The sequence below is a fragment of the Caretta caretta genome, chromosome 22 (genome assembly GCF_965140235.1).
Source record: "Caretta caretta isolate rCarCar2 chromosome 22, rCarCar1.hap1, whole genome shotgun sequence".
Lineage (NCBI taxonomy): Eukaryota > Metazoa > Chordata > Testudines > Cheloniidae > Caretta > Caretta caretta.
This window is the reverse complement of record NC_134227.1, coordinates 20590348-20604978: the sequence shown is the minus strand read 5'-3', so window position 1 is coordinate 20604978 and position 14631 is coordinate 20590348. Positions and strand designations below refer to the sequence as shown.

Sequence of the window (14631 nt, the reverse complement as noted above, 5' to 3'; positions counted from 1 at the left end):
CTTCAAACGATAGCAAATATCAAAACATTGGTTTGAGTCATAAGACACCCACAAATTCCCACGCTTACCTGAACGGTCTTCATATTAGTCATTAGTTTTGAGCATGGATACATCCACTAATAAGCTGCACTTTATTGTATTTCATTTTGGACTTTTGGAGAATGTGGAAAAAATTGTTTCTTCCGGTGTCTTCTGCGTTCCATCGCTGTCTGCCGCATTTCATCTCTGTCTACCCATGCCAGCAAATAAATGTTTGCTTTCTGTAAAGTATTATAATTTGAATGTTCAGGGGGCTACTAAATTATGACTAGACCTGAGAATTTCTTAACCAGTGACACTTCCAAATATTTGCAACTCATGTGTGAAGGGCCTGAAGGCTTGCAAAGTGACAGTTTGTGTATGAATTCAGTTGTGCCTTATGGAAGGCAAATGAAGTTCCTTTCTGTCAAAGGGTAGTCTCTGCTCTCTGAGTGAAGAGAGCGAGGGTGATGTCTATTGAAGAGATGTATGTGGAAGGCACTGCACAAGAAATTTGACACTTGAATGATCGGGATTAATGTTTGTGACCTTTCCTCAGAAAATGCAGCACTTGAGTGTGACGTTCTAGCCAACTCCATCCTTTCCCTTTGGCCTGGTTGAGTGTGCATGGTCAGGAATGATGGATCTGGATATCAGCCATCCTAGGGGGCTTTTTGCTGTTCCTTAACTATACATTTATTTGTTTTAGTAAAAGTCACTAGTCTGGCTCTGGATGAGTAATTTATTCAGTGAGAAATGAATTTTCCAGCATTCTAAACAGTAAGATCTCTACTGATGGATCCAGCCTAGAAAGGAAAACCGTGGTCTATAAATTTAATGGAAATCACTTAATTGTTCATGTGCAATGAGGAAACAATGATAAAGACCTGCTGCTGTCAATCTCCCGAAAAGGAAGTCTCTGGGATGAGCAAGGAGATGTTCATGAAAGTGACAAGGCACGTGAATTATCACGTCAGGTTTCTCTTGGTTTATGCCAAACATGTCTGACACCACCCTCCTCTGGTGCTCTCTTACCTCTCCCCATTCATGGAACTACCCTGGATGTAGATGTCCCTGGAAAAAGTTGTCTAGAGGCTGGGCTAATTTGACCCAGCTTACTTTGGTTTTGACCAAAGTCAAATGTTGAATTCCAGTGTTTGTGACTTCTTAGGAGAGAAACAAATGAATAGATGGTACGGGATGCTTCTTTGGCTTGGATCACAAATTAAATCTACTGGGTGCTGAGTAACTCTTAAAAGCAGATTGGTGCCCAGCTTCCATTGACTTTCACTGGGAGCTGGGAATTTGAAAATCTCCCCTGCTGTTGTAATTTTTGGAGTGTACCAATTTCTCTGGTGTATCTGGAAATTCCTTTTTATAGTTGTAGGAAGTAGCATTCCTGTGTGGTGCGTGGTGAGATTGTTTAGTTACACTGAGTTTCTGTGCAAGTTTGTCCTTTATAATGGTGAAAACCAAATAGATTAATGTAACTCAACTACAATGCTAGACTAACATTGCATCTTGAGAAGTCAGCATCTGTGAATGCCAGGGATGTTGTCAAGGTTGCCAGATCCATAAATTCACCTTCCCGAGCTGGACAATTTTCAATACTTTTTTGTTAGGCATGACCAGTTTGGAAGGGGGGGAAAATGGAGGCAAAAACTTAAGAAGGATGATTCTTCAAAGGTCAGGTTTGGCCAACCAGTCTTGGCATTGCCCTTCAAAGTTCTTGACTGGCACCCATTGAATGCTGGCAGTGTTGAAACAGGTGTTTCATTAACACAATGAAGCAGGCAGGTAGGAAGAGAATTTCTACTCCTTATCTGGCCTGTGATGTGACTGCATTGGTGGTTGGCATGGTGGAAAGGCTAGTGCTAAACACAATAAAACTCTCTTCTTTTCAGAATATCGGACACCATTGTTACACCAACTGATATCTAAATAACAGAGAAGATACTTATCCATTAGACCTAAATACCTCAATTTGATGAGAGGTGCTGTAGTTGGAGATCCTTACAATGCCCTTTTTTTCCCGTTCTCCAATAGTGGAAGTGAGTGGTTAACCTTGCTGTGAATGTCAAGTTACCCTTATTTATTATTTGAGCTCAAATAATGTTTCTTGGCACTGTATAGAACATAAAATAAGACATGCACCAAGGGTTCTATACTCAAAGAAAAATGACGAGTTTTTACTTCTACTGGGTTTGTGTGTGTGTGAGAGAGAGAGAGAGCCTTTTTTTAGAGCAAAGGGCTTGCATGGTTAGGTATCTACAACATCAAATTTGTGTAGCAAATGTTTGGGTTTTCTATTAGCATGGTTGTTCATAGAATTAACTGGTTCAACTGGTATTTAGCAAAGCTCTGCAGTGTTAAAGCTGTTAGTTGCCAGTAACTTTTTTGCCTTTCCCCAGTAGCTGTGCGCCCTGCCAAGTCTGTGCACAAGCCTTGAAATGACAAAGTACCCTTTAGTTAATTGCACAACGGATCGCCTAGAGTTAAAAGTTCTGATTTATATGACTATAGCTCTAACTGCTCAATAACACAGGCCTGTAATCTACTTTCATTTCAAACAGAACTGTGATTTATGGGGCAGCATGCCGCTTTAGCTCAGAAATGAGGTGTTCAACATATGCTCTGTTGACATAAATTTGGAATTTATCGCTCTTGTCAAAACTGCCTGTTGGACAAAGGTGCGTATTAAGGCAATAAATGGCTCAGAATAGCTTTCTGTCAAATTTCCTAACCATTGTATTCAGTCTATTTGAGGGGAAAATATATACTTTAAAAGTAATCAAATGTCCAAAATCCATACATCTTGTTTGGAATGGTAGGGGTTATTGTGGGGGAGGCAGGTTGGGGGTGGGGAGTGGAGAGGGCTTCCCACAAAGTTGCAATCCATTTGGAAAGCTTACCCCAGGTTTAGTTTATCACTTCTGGTAGGAGGCAGGCTTTTGTCTTCCTCGTTTAAAGAAGGGGAGGTAGGTGGGGGTATGGAATGAAAACTCATTAAATTAAATATAGTAAAAGACATTTTTATGTATGGGTTTTTAAGCAGGCGGAGTTAGAGTGGGGCTGTAAACTGAGCAGAATAGGGATTTGTTTATGGCAGAATTGAGCTACTTGCTATTTGTGATTTTTACATATTAGGACTGAACATACATCTTATCTCCTCTCTTAGAGGGAGAGAAATTATTGGAAGGATAAAGGATTAGCTATTGTGTGACTGGGAAATAACAGAGTTAAGGCTGAGTAATAAAGACTCCTATAGGAACTTTAGGAAAATAAAAAGTCAGTAAGGCCATAATGCAAACAGATTGCATTGGTTATTTCATACAAAAATGTGCATGGCAGTTCATCACGTGTCTTTGTGTCACTTATGTAAGTTTGTAGTAAGACTTGTGCTTCCTAAATCCCAGGAGCTTTTGGAAATTTCCCTCCTAGCTATTGCAGTAGTTGGTGCGTAACTGGTACTGACTCTATTGGCTAGCTTGTGGATTAGTCTGGAGCCTAGGTACGGTGAATTCACTACCACAGAGTTGGAACAAAGCCTGTAATGAGGAAAGCCTTTGGTAGTTTATTTCCCCTTCCACACACTGTTCCTGTGTACACGTGGATAAAGTACATATTGATAAATGCCTGCACATGCCCATTGTATGCAACTGAACATAAAAATCTCCTGAGTGGTGCAGAATCGCTTGCCACCAATCCTGTCCTTTTCACACAAAGCACCCTGTTGGGAAAACTCATAATTTTTACACCACACGCTCTTGACTAGCCATTGCTGGAATTACTGTCTCTTTGAAGTGCTTTTTGCAGGGCATTTACAGGCCTTTTTAATTACTTACAGCTTGTAAGGGGCCTACTTCCATTCCAGCTTTTGTTTGTTTGTTCTTTCCAGTGTCTGTTTGGAAAGGAATATTGCTGCATTTTTTTTTTTTAAAGTATAGGGAACTCGTTGGCAAACCTGTCTTTGTGGTTTTTACTTAGGGAAGGGCTCTTCCTTCAGCAAGTTTGCTTTGAATGATCTATAGCTACTCCTCAAGGTACTGTACGCTTCCTGGCTTTTAGGCCTTCGAACAAAGATAGTTGCATAATCACAGCTCTGTGCTACCTCTCCGTAAACAAGGTCATGTGTTGATTTTTAATTTCCTTACTTTGAGGAAGGTTGGAATAGCAAATAGACAGTTTATTTCCAAAGCCAAAACATTCTTGAGTAATAGCTGATGACCTGAAAACTTTAGCTCCAAGCCAGTTTGATATTTAAACGTGCATTTTTAATAAACCATAATTAAAGGGAAAACCACATTTAAAAAAAAAACACCACCTCTTTGGAATGGTCTCCCATGAGGGCAGGTGCCTGCTGGTGCTGAGGTCTTCCCAACAGCTTCACTTTATTTACTTGGCCTGATTTCCATCCCCTCCCCACCCACCCCCAGCAAGAGCCTGGTGCATAGTATTTAGTGTGACTGAAGTTACGTAGATGCTCTGTTGGTGGAGGTGTATGCAGTTGTCATGGTCAGCAAGTGGCCCGCTTGTATTTGGAACAGAATTGATAAACTTCCCCTTCTCTCTGTGCAAAAGTAGAAATCTCATTTCCCTGGCCTTGCTTATTTTTTTTGCAGGCCTCCAGCCCCTAGAGGGCATGACCATTCTAAGCCAGCACGTGACACTTCCCACTGGCTGAGGGAAAGCTACCTTGCAGCCCCCGTAAATGGATTGTATGGCCGGAGTAGCATGATATTGCTGGTCTACTAATCTTCAGCAGGATGTCCTGCTGTTGGGAGTTAAAAACCCAGACCGTGGCACTGACACAGTTTGAAATGCATTAGACGGCTTTGGAAGGTATTGAACTAATAAAACGGTTACCCCTGGACACAGAAAAAGAGATTGTCCCCAGCAGGCCACGGACAGAGGGTGGGGAATGTTGGAAGACTGGAAAGGCCATGACGTTCTCTTGTCTTAGAGGTTCTCAGAAATGCAGTTCCTCTGGGACTTGGATGAACTCTGAGGGCTATAATATTTCAAGCACTAATAATTGAATCCAGAGGTGAGGCAGGAAAACAAACATTTACAAAGAACTGGAAGAGAGAAGCTTCTTTAAGGTTCCATAGAAACGTTATCCCCAGAATTCTCAAGCAGGAGACCAGGGAAGGCACAGCATGCCCTACCAGTGAAAAACCAGGTTAGAACTATTATGTCACCAGGACAAACTTTCATTGGCTGGCCATACCCCGAGCACGTGATATTTTTTCCAGCTACTTCTCAAAGTTGCTTTCAACCAACTTAACCCTTTTGTGGGTATTACATCCATGTGACAAAATTGAGGTCAGATCTTTAGCTGCCTCTTCCTGCTGGTAAAGAGGGAGGGAAATGGAAACTTTAATCCTGGAGTAGAGCATGTAAAGGGGTTGTGGGGGGGTGAGGGGGAAATCCTTATCCATCTCCCTCTATTCTTCACTCCTTTGCAGCAAACCCCATTTCCAAGAGGAAATTCAATTGTACAACACCACTTGCCATACCTATGGACAAATTCCAAGGCTGACGCATACTCTTGCATTGTAGCATAGTCTCCTCCAAATAAAAAAAGCTGGATTTTGAGCCATGCTAGTGTCCTAAATCTAGGATTTTAGCCGGAATTTATCATGAGGCCTTTGTTTCTCCAGCAGTTGCAGCAGAAAATTTGTATACTTTGAGACGTACTCATTTAATGTTGCACAGTAAAGTAATTTTGCATGCTGTAAGTATTGACTAGTGATACTATATCGAAAAGCGTGGCATGATTGTATGGAAAGAAAGACCTTTCCAGATTGCTGTTCCTTTTAATCCCTGAATATCCTTTTGTTTAGTTTAATTTGCTTATAAGGACATCTCAGGACAAACAGAATAGTTGGAATTTAATTTCAGCATCAAGCTGTCATAATAAAGTTCAGTCTATCTTTCTGTACCCGAATTTGGATAATATCAGTGAGGAGAGATCTATTTTAATGTTCTTAACAACCCCCCCTCCTTCTATTTTAAAGGTACAACTTCAGTAAAAGTGCAGAAACCTGTATTGATCTCCTCACTTAGATCTTAACAGCCTGACCGGCTGTAATACCTTGCTTACATCTGCCAGGTTTTTGTGCAATTTTGCAACATCTCCTTAATCCAGTGAGCATAAATAGAACATTTCAATCATATTTTGCTACCAGGAACCTAGAAGATAAAGCGCTTTTAAGACCTTGTTGAAAGAGACTGTATAAGATTGTGCACGATAAGATCGTCCTATAAGTAGACACCAAATGAGAAAACTTTTGTGCTCAGGTGAAATCTGTCGATAAAGATATTTCAAATAAATTACTTAGTGAGAACTCGAGCATTTTAAAACAATGAGCAGGTTACGTAACGGCCGGAAATATCAAAGCTGAAGTTTGATTGCCATGTAGATTTCTATGTGAGCTGCTGCACTAGTAAGATTAATGTGTTCTTTTGTCGTTTCTGACACCCTGTTCTAACACTTTTTCTGGTGGGGGAGGATGGGGGGGAGAGAGAGGAGAGGGAAAAGTCTTATCTGCAAGCACTTTACTGGGATTGTGGTTAGCTTCAAATGTTATTGTCTGTCCTTACGGTTACAAGAACTAGAACGAATTGCTCTACTCCAGAGCCTGACTAACATCCAGCTCGATTTACAGACTATGTGTACATACAATGGAACTGGTGTTTTTTAATACGATTGTGTAATGCAGGAAACAACATGGTTTTTTTAGTCTCCCTTCCTCCCCCCTATTTCTCGAAGTGTAACTTTTATATAGCACCATTCCACGCAAAGAACACTGACAGATTCTGGGATAGATCCCAAGACAGTGTAAACTTAGCTCCACTCCAGTCAGTGGGGTCCACTCGTGTAAAGCCCTTAGCTCTTTCCTTTCCCACTGACTGCACTGGGACTGAAGGTATGCAGCATCTTAGAGGATCAGACCCTTTGTGAAAGGGACACTTCCATCGTGGATGAAGTGCAGCCCCCTCAGAGGGGGAAGGCAGCAGCGGTTGGTTGTCAGGAAGTGAGGAAGACTGCCACCAATGGACACTGTGGGTGGGCTTTCAGCTAGGTAGAAAGTGGTAACCCCAATATTCTGGTTGGAAGCCAGCTTGGGTAACATCCTGACTCAAGAGGGGCCTTTATACATATAACAGGTGGTCAGGAGTTAATTACTGTGGGCGTGTCTACACTGACAATTAACAGCGCTGCAACTTTCTTGCTCAGGGGTGTGAAAAAACACCCCCCTAAGAGCAGCAAGTTGCAGCCCTGTAAAGCGCCCGTGTAAACAGTGCCCCAGCACTGGAAGCTGCGCCCTTGTTGAGGTGGGTTTCTTTAGTGCGACCACACAAGGTACGTTAAAGCGCAGCTGCAGCATGCATCTCATGAAAAAGACGTCCCCTCCAGCAGCAAGTGTCCCCTAGAACCGTGCTATGGCTTTGGTTCAATGCTGACTCTAAGAGGAGGGGGCCCTCTCCCCCAGATCACTCCCTGCAGCACCTTGACATTTACTGAGAGATCTTGACTTGGCCTGTCCGTATTAGTTGGAGGTTTGACAGGGCTCCAGCACAAGGCAGTGTGGCTGCAAGCATCTGGTTTTCTGGCAATCCCGCGATCCCTCGCATTCAAGTATTTTTCGTTTGGTGGTGTCCAAACTGTCTTAAAAACCTCAAGAACACAGTGTTCTAGTCCCTGTACAGAAATACTGATCAAACACATCATTTATCACTTGAGGGGAGGGTACTGTTCAGTGTAGTAAATATGCCCTTCTGGCATGCCTTATTCACCGCATCCTTACAATGCATCAACACAGATGGATTTAAGCCATGTACCTGGTTCTGTGGCAGTGAAAGGGTTAAAAGAAGTTATCCAATGAACACCTTTATTTCCTCTTTAACTTGTCTAGTTATTGTTTGTGCTTTATTATTGTAAATCTGATTGAAATTGTTTGCCTTTTATTGATATATTTACTTTATGGCGAGCATCAAGTGCTATATTAAACAAGTAAATTGTGTTGTAAATGCCTTTGGTAATGTTTATTAATATTGACTAATCACGGAGCAATGAGCTCTATTGCTAGCAAGCATAATATGTGGCAATACCATCTTGTCAAATAGCTCTGTGTAATACGAATTTGTACCAAAAAAAGAAAGATGTGAAACACACCATGAAGTTTTTCTTTTACTGGGCAGGAAGGGTGTACGGCTGGCTTGCTGGCTCCAGATGCTCATGATGCGTATCCACTGCTGTTCTCTCTCCCGATATATCCTCAGTCCCCATACACACATACCACCTCATCCCACACATTGGCCCAACCAACCTTGCTCCTAGTGGGCCTGGCTTAAATCTTGGTATCTCTAGTCAGGTTAATACTTTTTGTTCTCTGTCAAGGCACCATGTGTTTGGCTCCATCCTATCTTGACATTCCAGTCTAGAAATCAGAGAGGAAAAGTTTTTGTTGGCCAAAAAACAAAGTTCATTTTTTGGGTTTTTTTTTAAGATAAGCGGATTGTTGGCCACGTTGACAAATATTCCCCTTCCTTCTGCAGTAAAGATGCCCTAGCTTGCGTGTTAGTAACTTGTGTATCCACTATAGTGTAATACCTAGCTCTTACACCGTGCTTTTCACCTGTAGATCTCAAAGCACGTACAAAGGAGGTCGGTACCATTATCCCCAATTTTATGGGTGGGGAAACTGAGGCACAGAGGAAGTGATTTGCTCAGCGTCACCCAACAATCCTATGGCAGAAATGGGAATTGAATCCAAATCCCTGTATCCCAGTCCAGAGCTCTGTTAGGAAAGACAGCAGCAAGCCTTGTTGGGACCCAATCTTGTGGCACTGAAGTCAATGGGAGTTTCGCCATTGACTCCAAGATGAGTTATTAACCGTTGTGCCTCTTAAACCCACCACCTCCGTTATTATTATTTTTAAGTGAAAGGCAGTAAGGACCACAGGGCATCGCTTAACCCAGTCTGGTGCAAATGGACGGTTTAACATTGGAGTGCTGCTCGACTGAGCGATGACTCGAGATGAGTGCAAGAGCGTGTTTGTGTTTTCAGGGTTGTTTCTTCCCTGGGAAAGATCTCAGTTGGACACAGTGTTTTTGTTTCAAGCATGTGACAGTCTGAGCACAGGCTATCTTTAGACATTACCCTGAAAGTAGCATTTGCACTGTGTATGCCTACTCGGCTTTCTTACCACCCACCCTGCAACGGGATTGGGTAGAATCTCTCACACAGCTGTGGGGTATGAGAAATGGCAGGATGCAATTGGCACGTGTGCGTCTGGGAGATACTTTTGAGATCTAGATAAGGGGAGGGGAAGCGGGGGTGGCGGTTTGCAGCAACGTTTGTTTGCCATGTGGGCTTGCCCATACTTCCAGGGTTTGGGGTTTGTCCCCATCCATATGTGGGCTGTAGGAAAGGCTGGGATTGTGCCCTTCCTTCCCCAGCAGCCGGGGTTAGTAGTTATCCTTAAAATTGTCTGGTAGTGACACCGCGCGGTAATCGTACAGCAAAGATTAGTGCCGAACGGTGTTTTATGGTCCCAGATTAGATTACTGATTTTTAAAGGCCCACACTAGTTTTTTTCCTCATTATTTTATTTCTCCTCTTACCACTACAGAATGGAGTTAGGCACCAAAACAACTCTTACTTCTGCTTTTCCAGGCCTTAAAAAAAATTAAAAACATGGTGGATAATCACCACATCCTGTAAATGTGTTTTTACCTGTAAATTAGTGATAAATCCTCGTCTTCACTTCAGTTTAAGTTAATTTTTACCTGGCAATTTTTGTTTAAATTATTAAAGTTGCATAAATGAATACGAAAGAAGAAGGTTACTTTGTGATATTTCTAATGGTTTGAAGATGTGTAGTCTCAACCTTTAAAAACGGATGCTGTCTGGGGCCACCATCTTCCCTGAGGGCAGCTTGGCTCTATGCTCTTTGGAAACAGTGGCCATTTTGAAAGAGGGCCACTTAACTAAGAGGCTATGGTGAACTCAGTCCCAACTAGAATAAATGATGGTAGACATTTGGGAAAAGGGCCGTTCTTCATAGAATTCTTTGTAGAAGAATGTTTGTGAGCCTCATTTAAAAAAAAAATCTGAAGAAGTGTTTTTTTACCCACGAAAGCTTATGCCCAGATAAATCTGTTAGTCTTTAAAATGTCACTGGACTCCTAATTGTACATAATTTGTGGCTTGTTACTATGGCCCAGCCACTGACTTTCAGGGTCTTCTGATGCTGGATGGCCAACTAAAGTGTCAATGGATCCCTGCTTTCTGGGATACGTATACCCTGCCCAGTTCTGCACAGAACTGTTTCGTAGAATCAAAGGACTGGAAGGAACCTCGAGAGATTATCTAGTCCAGTCCCCTGCATTCGTGGCAGGACTAAGTATTATCTTGAGTTTGTAGTTTATATTTGGCACCAATGCAATAAAACATGTTTGTCTTATAACAAAGTGATAATAAATAGTGGATTTGATTAGAAGGTTGAGTAGGTCATTTGACTCTATCGTCGGATGAAAACATCAGCAAAGAACTCTTTTTATAGAATCTTATTTTGAAACCTGCATGTGTTTTTGTTGTTAGACTCTTCCACTTCCATCTGTATGAAAAGATCACAATAAATGGGTGTGCATCTCTCTTAGGAAAATGTAGCAAACTTGGCTTGATAGCTTTTCAATGCTTGTGTCAACTACAAAGCATGGGCTGCTTCTAAACAATACATGTATCAACCTCTGACACTGTGAAATAGTCAAAGTTCATTTGATGTTTTCTGTTTAATGTTTCTGAGTGTAGTTGGCTCAACAATAGATGATCGTGAGTTAACTTTGGAACTTTGCCTTGCAACGTCAATGTGCGTGAGACTTGCGATTGACCAATAATTGGTCTTAAAAGGGGGTGGAGGAAAAGATGGATTTTGGGGGGTGGTTAGTGAATAACAGAAAACTGTGATTGAAAGAATTCTCTGGCTGTAGCAGTGTGAGTTGAGGAGTGGAAAGAAGGCTCCTGTTTGCTAGGATACTGTATCCTCTTGTCAGGGTCATGATTGTCCATAGACTTCTGAGGTTAGCGCATTCGTGTGCTTTATGCTGCCAGGGAGCAAGTGCCTTTAACATGTCACTTGCATTTTAATAATAACTTAATTTTTTTCTGGCTTGGGCAGCGCTGCTCACCAGATCCGCACAAGCGGTGTCTGCTAAATATTATTTAATCTAGTAGAGTGCACTAGGATCTACTGAATTGCTTTTGAGTGGGGTTGTTTCTTTAGGAAGAAGAATGAACATCCTTCCAGAAAGGAGTGGTTTGGGTTCTGAGCTAAGTAGTGCAGAAAGCACAATCTTGATGCACTACCCATCTCTCCAGACTCTCCAATCTGGGCTCAACGGGGGAATCCAATTAAGTGAAATATATGTAAGGATTTTAGTGCCCTAAATATTCCCTACTTTTTCCCCTGTAATGCCCACCTTTCTAGTCAGATTCTGACCAAGGAGTGAATGAAAGCTTTGTTCAGTGCCACTTGTCATTAAACTTGTTGACTACATTTAAGCAAATTTGAACAGTAAAATACTAAAACCGAAACTCTGCATCAAGCATCTGCTGCTTCAATTCTGGGAACAGACATCGCTTTGCCCTATTTCTGGGGGTGAACTTGCAAGACACTTAGCACCCTGCCTTTGCTCCTGCTGAGATAATAGGAGTTAAGGATGCTCATCGCAGGACCAGTTGTAGTAAAACTCTCCAGGATTCTGTCCCATCTGTACTGCTCTTGGGAGAAGCATTAGTGAGATATTTTTATTCCTTCCATCCTCCTCCTTCCCTTTGGTACTTAGCCTGGAGAGTCTCTCACGTGCAGTATTTTTAGCCAGAAGAGTGAGCTGTGTTTATGCTTCATCAGCTCTCCAAACATCCAGCAACATCTGGATGGCACTTCTCAGCAGGGACCTTGCAGCCTACCTCTTGCCCCCCAATACGGACTCCAGCTACTGCAGTAGCAAGCAGTATTAGGGCAATGGAGTTCCTGCTGTTCGCTTTCCAAAGGGGCCACTCTTCTAATCTGCTTCTGAGCTCTGCTGCTTTGGCTAGTGCTCGTCTGTTGCTATCCTTGGTCCAGGTGGTGTGAGATGCACGAATACATGTCATCGATGTACGTATCCTAACATTTCCCCCTCAATGGAAAGGACAGCGTTGATGTCCTTCATGAAGTATTTGTAGGGATGGGTGCATCTCTAGCTCGCCATCTCTTCAGGGTTGCCAGGAGTCCAGTTTTCGACTGAAACGTCCTGTCAAAAAGGGAGTCTGGTTTGTGTGGGGTTGGCAGGCTCCCTAACTGGCTCCATGCAGCTCCCGGGAAGCGGCAATGTGTCCCTGCGGCCATGGGGGCTCCACGCACTGCCCCAGTCCCTCCCTGAGCACCAGCTCTGCAGCTCCCATTGGCCGGGAACCACAGCCAATGGGAGCTGTGGGGGCGGTGCCTGTGGGTAAGGGCAGCGAGTATGCTGCCTGGCCGCCGCTACGCCTGCGAGCCGAGGGACATGTCGCTACTTCCAGGGAGCTCCCCAAAGTAAATACAGCATGGAGCCTGGTCCCTGCACCCCCTCCTGCGCCCCTGCCCCAGCCTTGAGCTCCCTCCTGCACCCCAAGCCCATCACCCCCTGCCCCCCCCAGAGCCTGCACCCCAACCTCCTGTCTCAGCCTGGAGCTTGCCCCCCCCACTCTCTGAACCCCTCATTTCTGATCCTGCCCTGAAGTCTGCACCCCCAGCTGGAGCCCTCACTCCCTCCTGCACCCCAATCCCCTGCCCCAGCCTGGTAAAAATGAGCAAGTGAGTGAGGGTGGGGGAGAGTGAGTGACAGAGGGAGGAGGGATGGAGTGAGCGGGGTCTCGGAGAAGGAACAGGGCCTTGGGGAAGGGGCAGGGTAGGAGATGGGGAAAGGGTGTTCGGCTTTGTGCATTAGAAAGTTGGCAACCCTAGTAAGAGTTCTGATGCTTTTATTACTAAAAGGGGCTTGCAGTCCCTCTAGAAATTTCACAAGAGTAATCTTTCTCATTCAGCTTTAATTGCTTCATGGTGTCACTGGGGTTTGCCTGTAGGGTTTCTGTTTCTGGACAAAGGCAGGTAGGATAGGTGCTTTGTAAACAAACCAGTTAGGGGAAGGAAAAGCAAAACCCTACAGGATCCTTCTTCCTAAAATGCCAGAACTGAAACTTTCTGAACTTCACTAAAGCAAGCTTTGGGGAGAAGATTCAAGCAGGCTTCCCACATGCTCCTCAGTTAAAGCAGCTCTCCTTTTCCCTTTGCTCAAAGGACATCCAAGAAATGACTTCCCTTTTAGCAACCTTGATAGCGGAGTAGGCCTTGATGGTTGAATATTCTGGCTGAGCCTCCTCATTGCTGCTGGCCAGCAGAAGTCCCATTTTTCCCTCTGTCCCTACAGCTGTCTAGCTTTATATGAAACAAGTATATCTGTGATTTGTGTTCCTGCTGAGTTAATGAGAATATTCACAGATAATGTGTAGATTTCATTAAATATTCAAAAGGTCTCAGTGTTAACATTTTAAATAAAACTTTTTCCCCTTCCCCCAAACAAGCAAGAGGACTAATCCGTCTCTGTTTTTCCCTAGGAAGCTGCACAGTGGTATGAAGACTTATGGATGTGAGTTGTGTGGGAAACGATTCTTGGATAGCTTGCGGCTCCGAATGCACTTACTGGCTCACTCAGGTAGGTTTAGAGACTTCGATGCTCCGTTAGGGGACTGCTGCCTCTGTCATATTGACCCAAATCTATTGAAACTCCCAGACAAACTTTAACAGTGCACGCATATGTGTAGGGCTGGGGATTATTTTAACCATTTTAGAATGGTAAATTATGACTATATTCCCTTTTAATTCCAGAGCCAGTTACATTCATTTTCAGAGGTTTTGTTTTCAGCTCTTTAACTGGGGAAATATTTGCAGGTCCTCAGCACCCTGGAATAACAGACTTGGACTACTGCATGGCTGAGTGCTATTCAATTGCCTCCATCCACTTCGGCCACGGTATTGGAGTGGTTTTCCTGTGTGTGTGTACTGTATTTGCCACGTACAGGCACCCACTGCAGTTTCATTAGCAAAACCGTTGCAAAATTAGGCACTCCGTCTAATGAATCTAACTATTGGGTTCAAATTATGCAGGCCCTTTAATTAAATAGATATAGAAAGGTTGGAATGCTAAACTAGTGAGAAGACGATGTGTTTTGCAAGTTAATTTAGTCTGAAATTCCTATTGGGTATAGAGTCCCATATACAATTAGTTTTTCTATTTAAAAAAAAAATGCAGGCAGCCATTGGATCCATTTGCTGAAAGGTAAAGTGTACATACGAATCCATGTCTCATTCATTCAAGGGTAAATCACTTAGGGGTATGTTCACACTGCTCACGAAGCCTGGGTGCTTACTCAGGTTTGAGCTCATGCCCCACGCTTCTGTCCACGCACACAAATCAGTCTGTCTCGGGTCAGCAAACACTCAAGACCAAGGCCCTGCAATACTGCTAGGGAGGTGGGCCAGAGCCCAAGTCCCGCTGTGACTCAGGTTCAAGCCTTGTCA

General features: G+C 43.3%; 1 protein-coding gene across 4 annotated transcripts in view; it reads left to right on the top strand.

Annotated features, from left to right (window-relative positions):
• ZBTB16 (zinc finger and BTB domain containing 16) overlaps positions 1 to 14631 on the top strand; it is a 178364-nt gene that overhangs the window by 69326 nt on the left and 94407 nt on the right. For all 4 annotated transcript variants that reach the window (XM_048827508.2, XM_075122176.1, XM_048827509.2 and 1 more), the window contains exon 3: positions 13668 to 13765. In XM_048827508.2, the coding sequence (XP_048683465.1) occupies positions 13668 to 13765 (98 nt within the window). The remainder of the gene's footprint in view (positions 1 to 13667; positions 13766 to 14631) is intronic.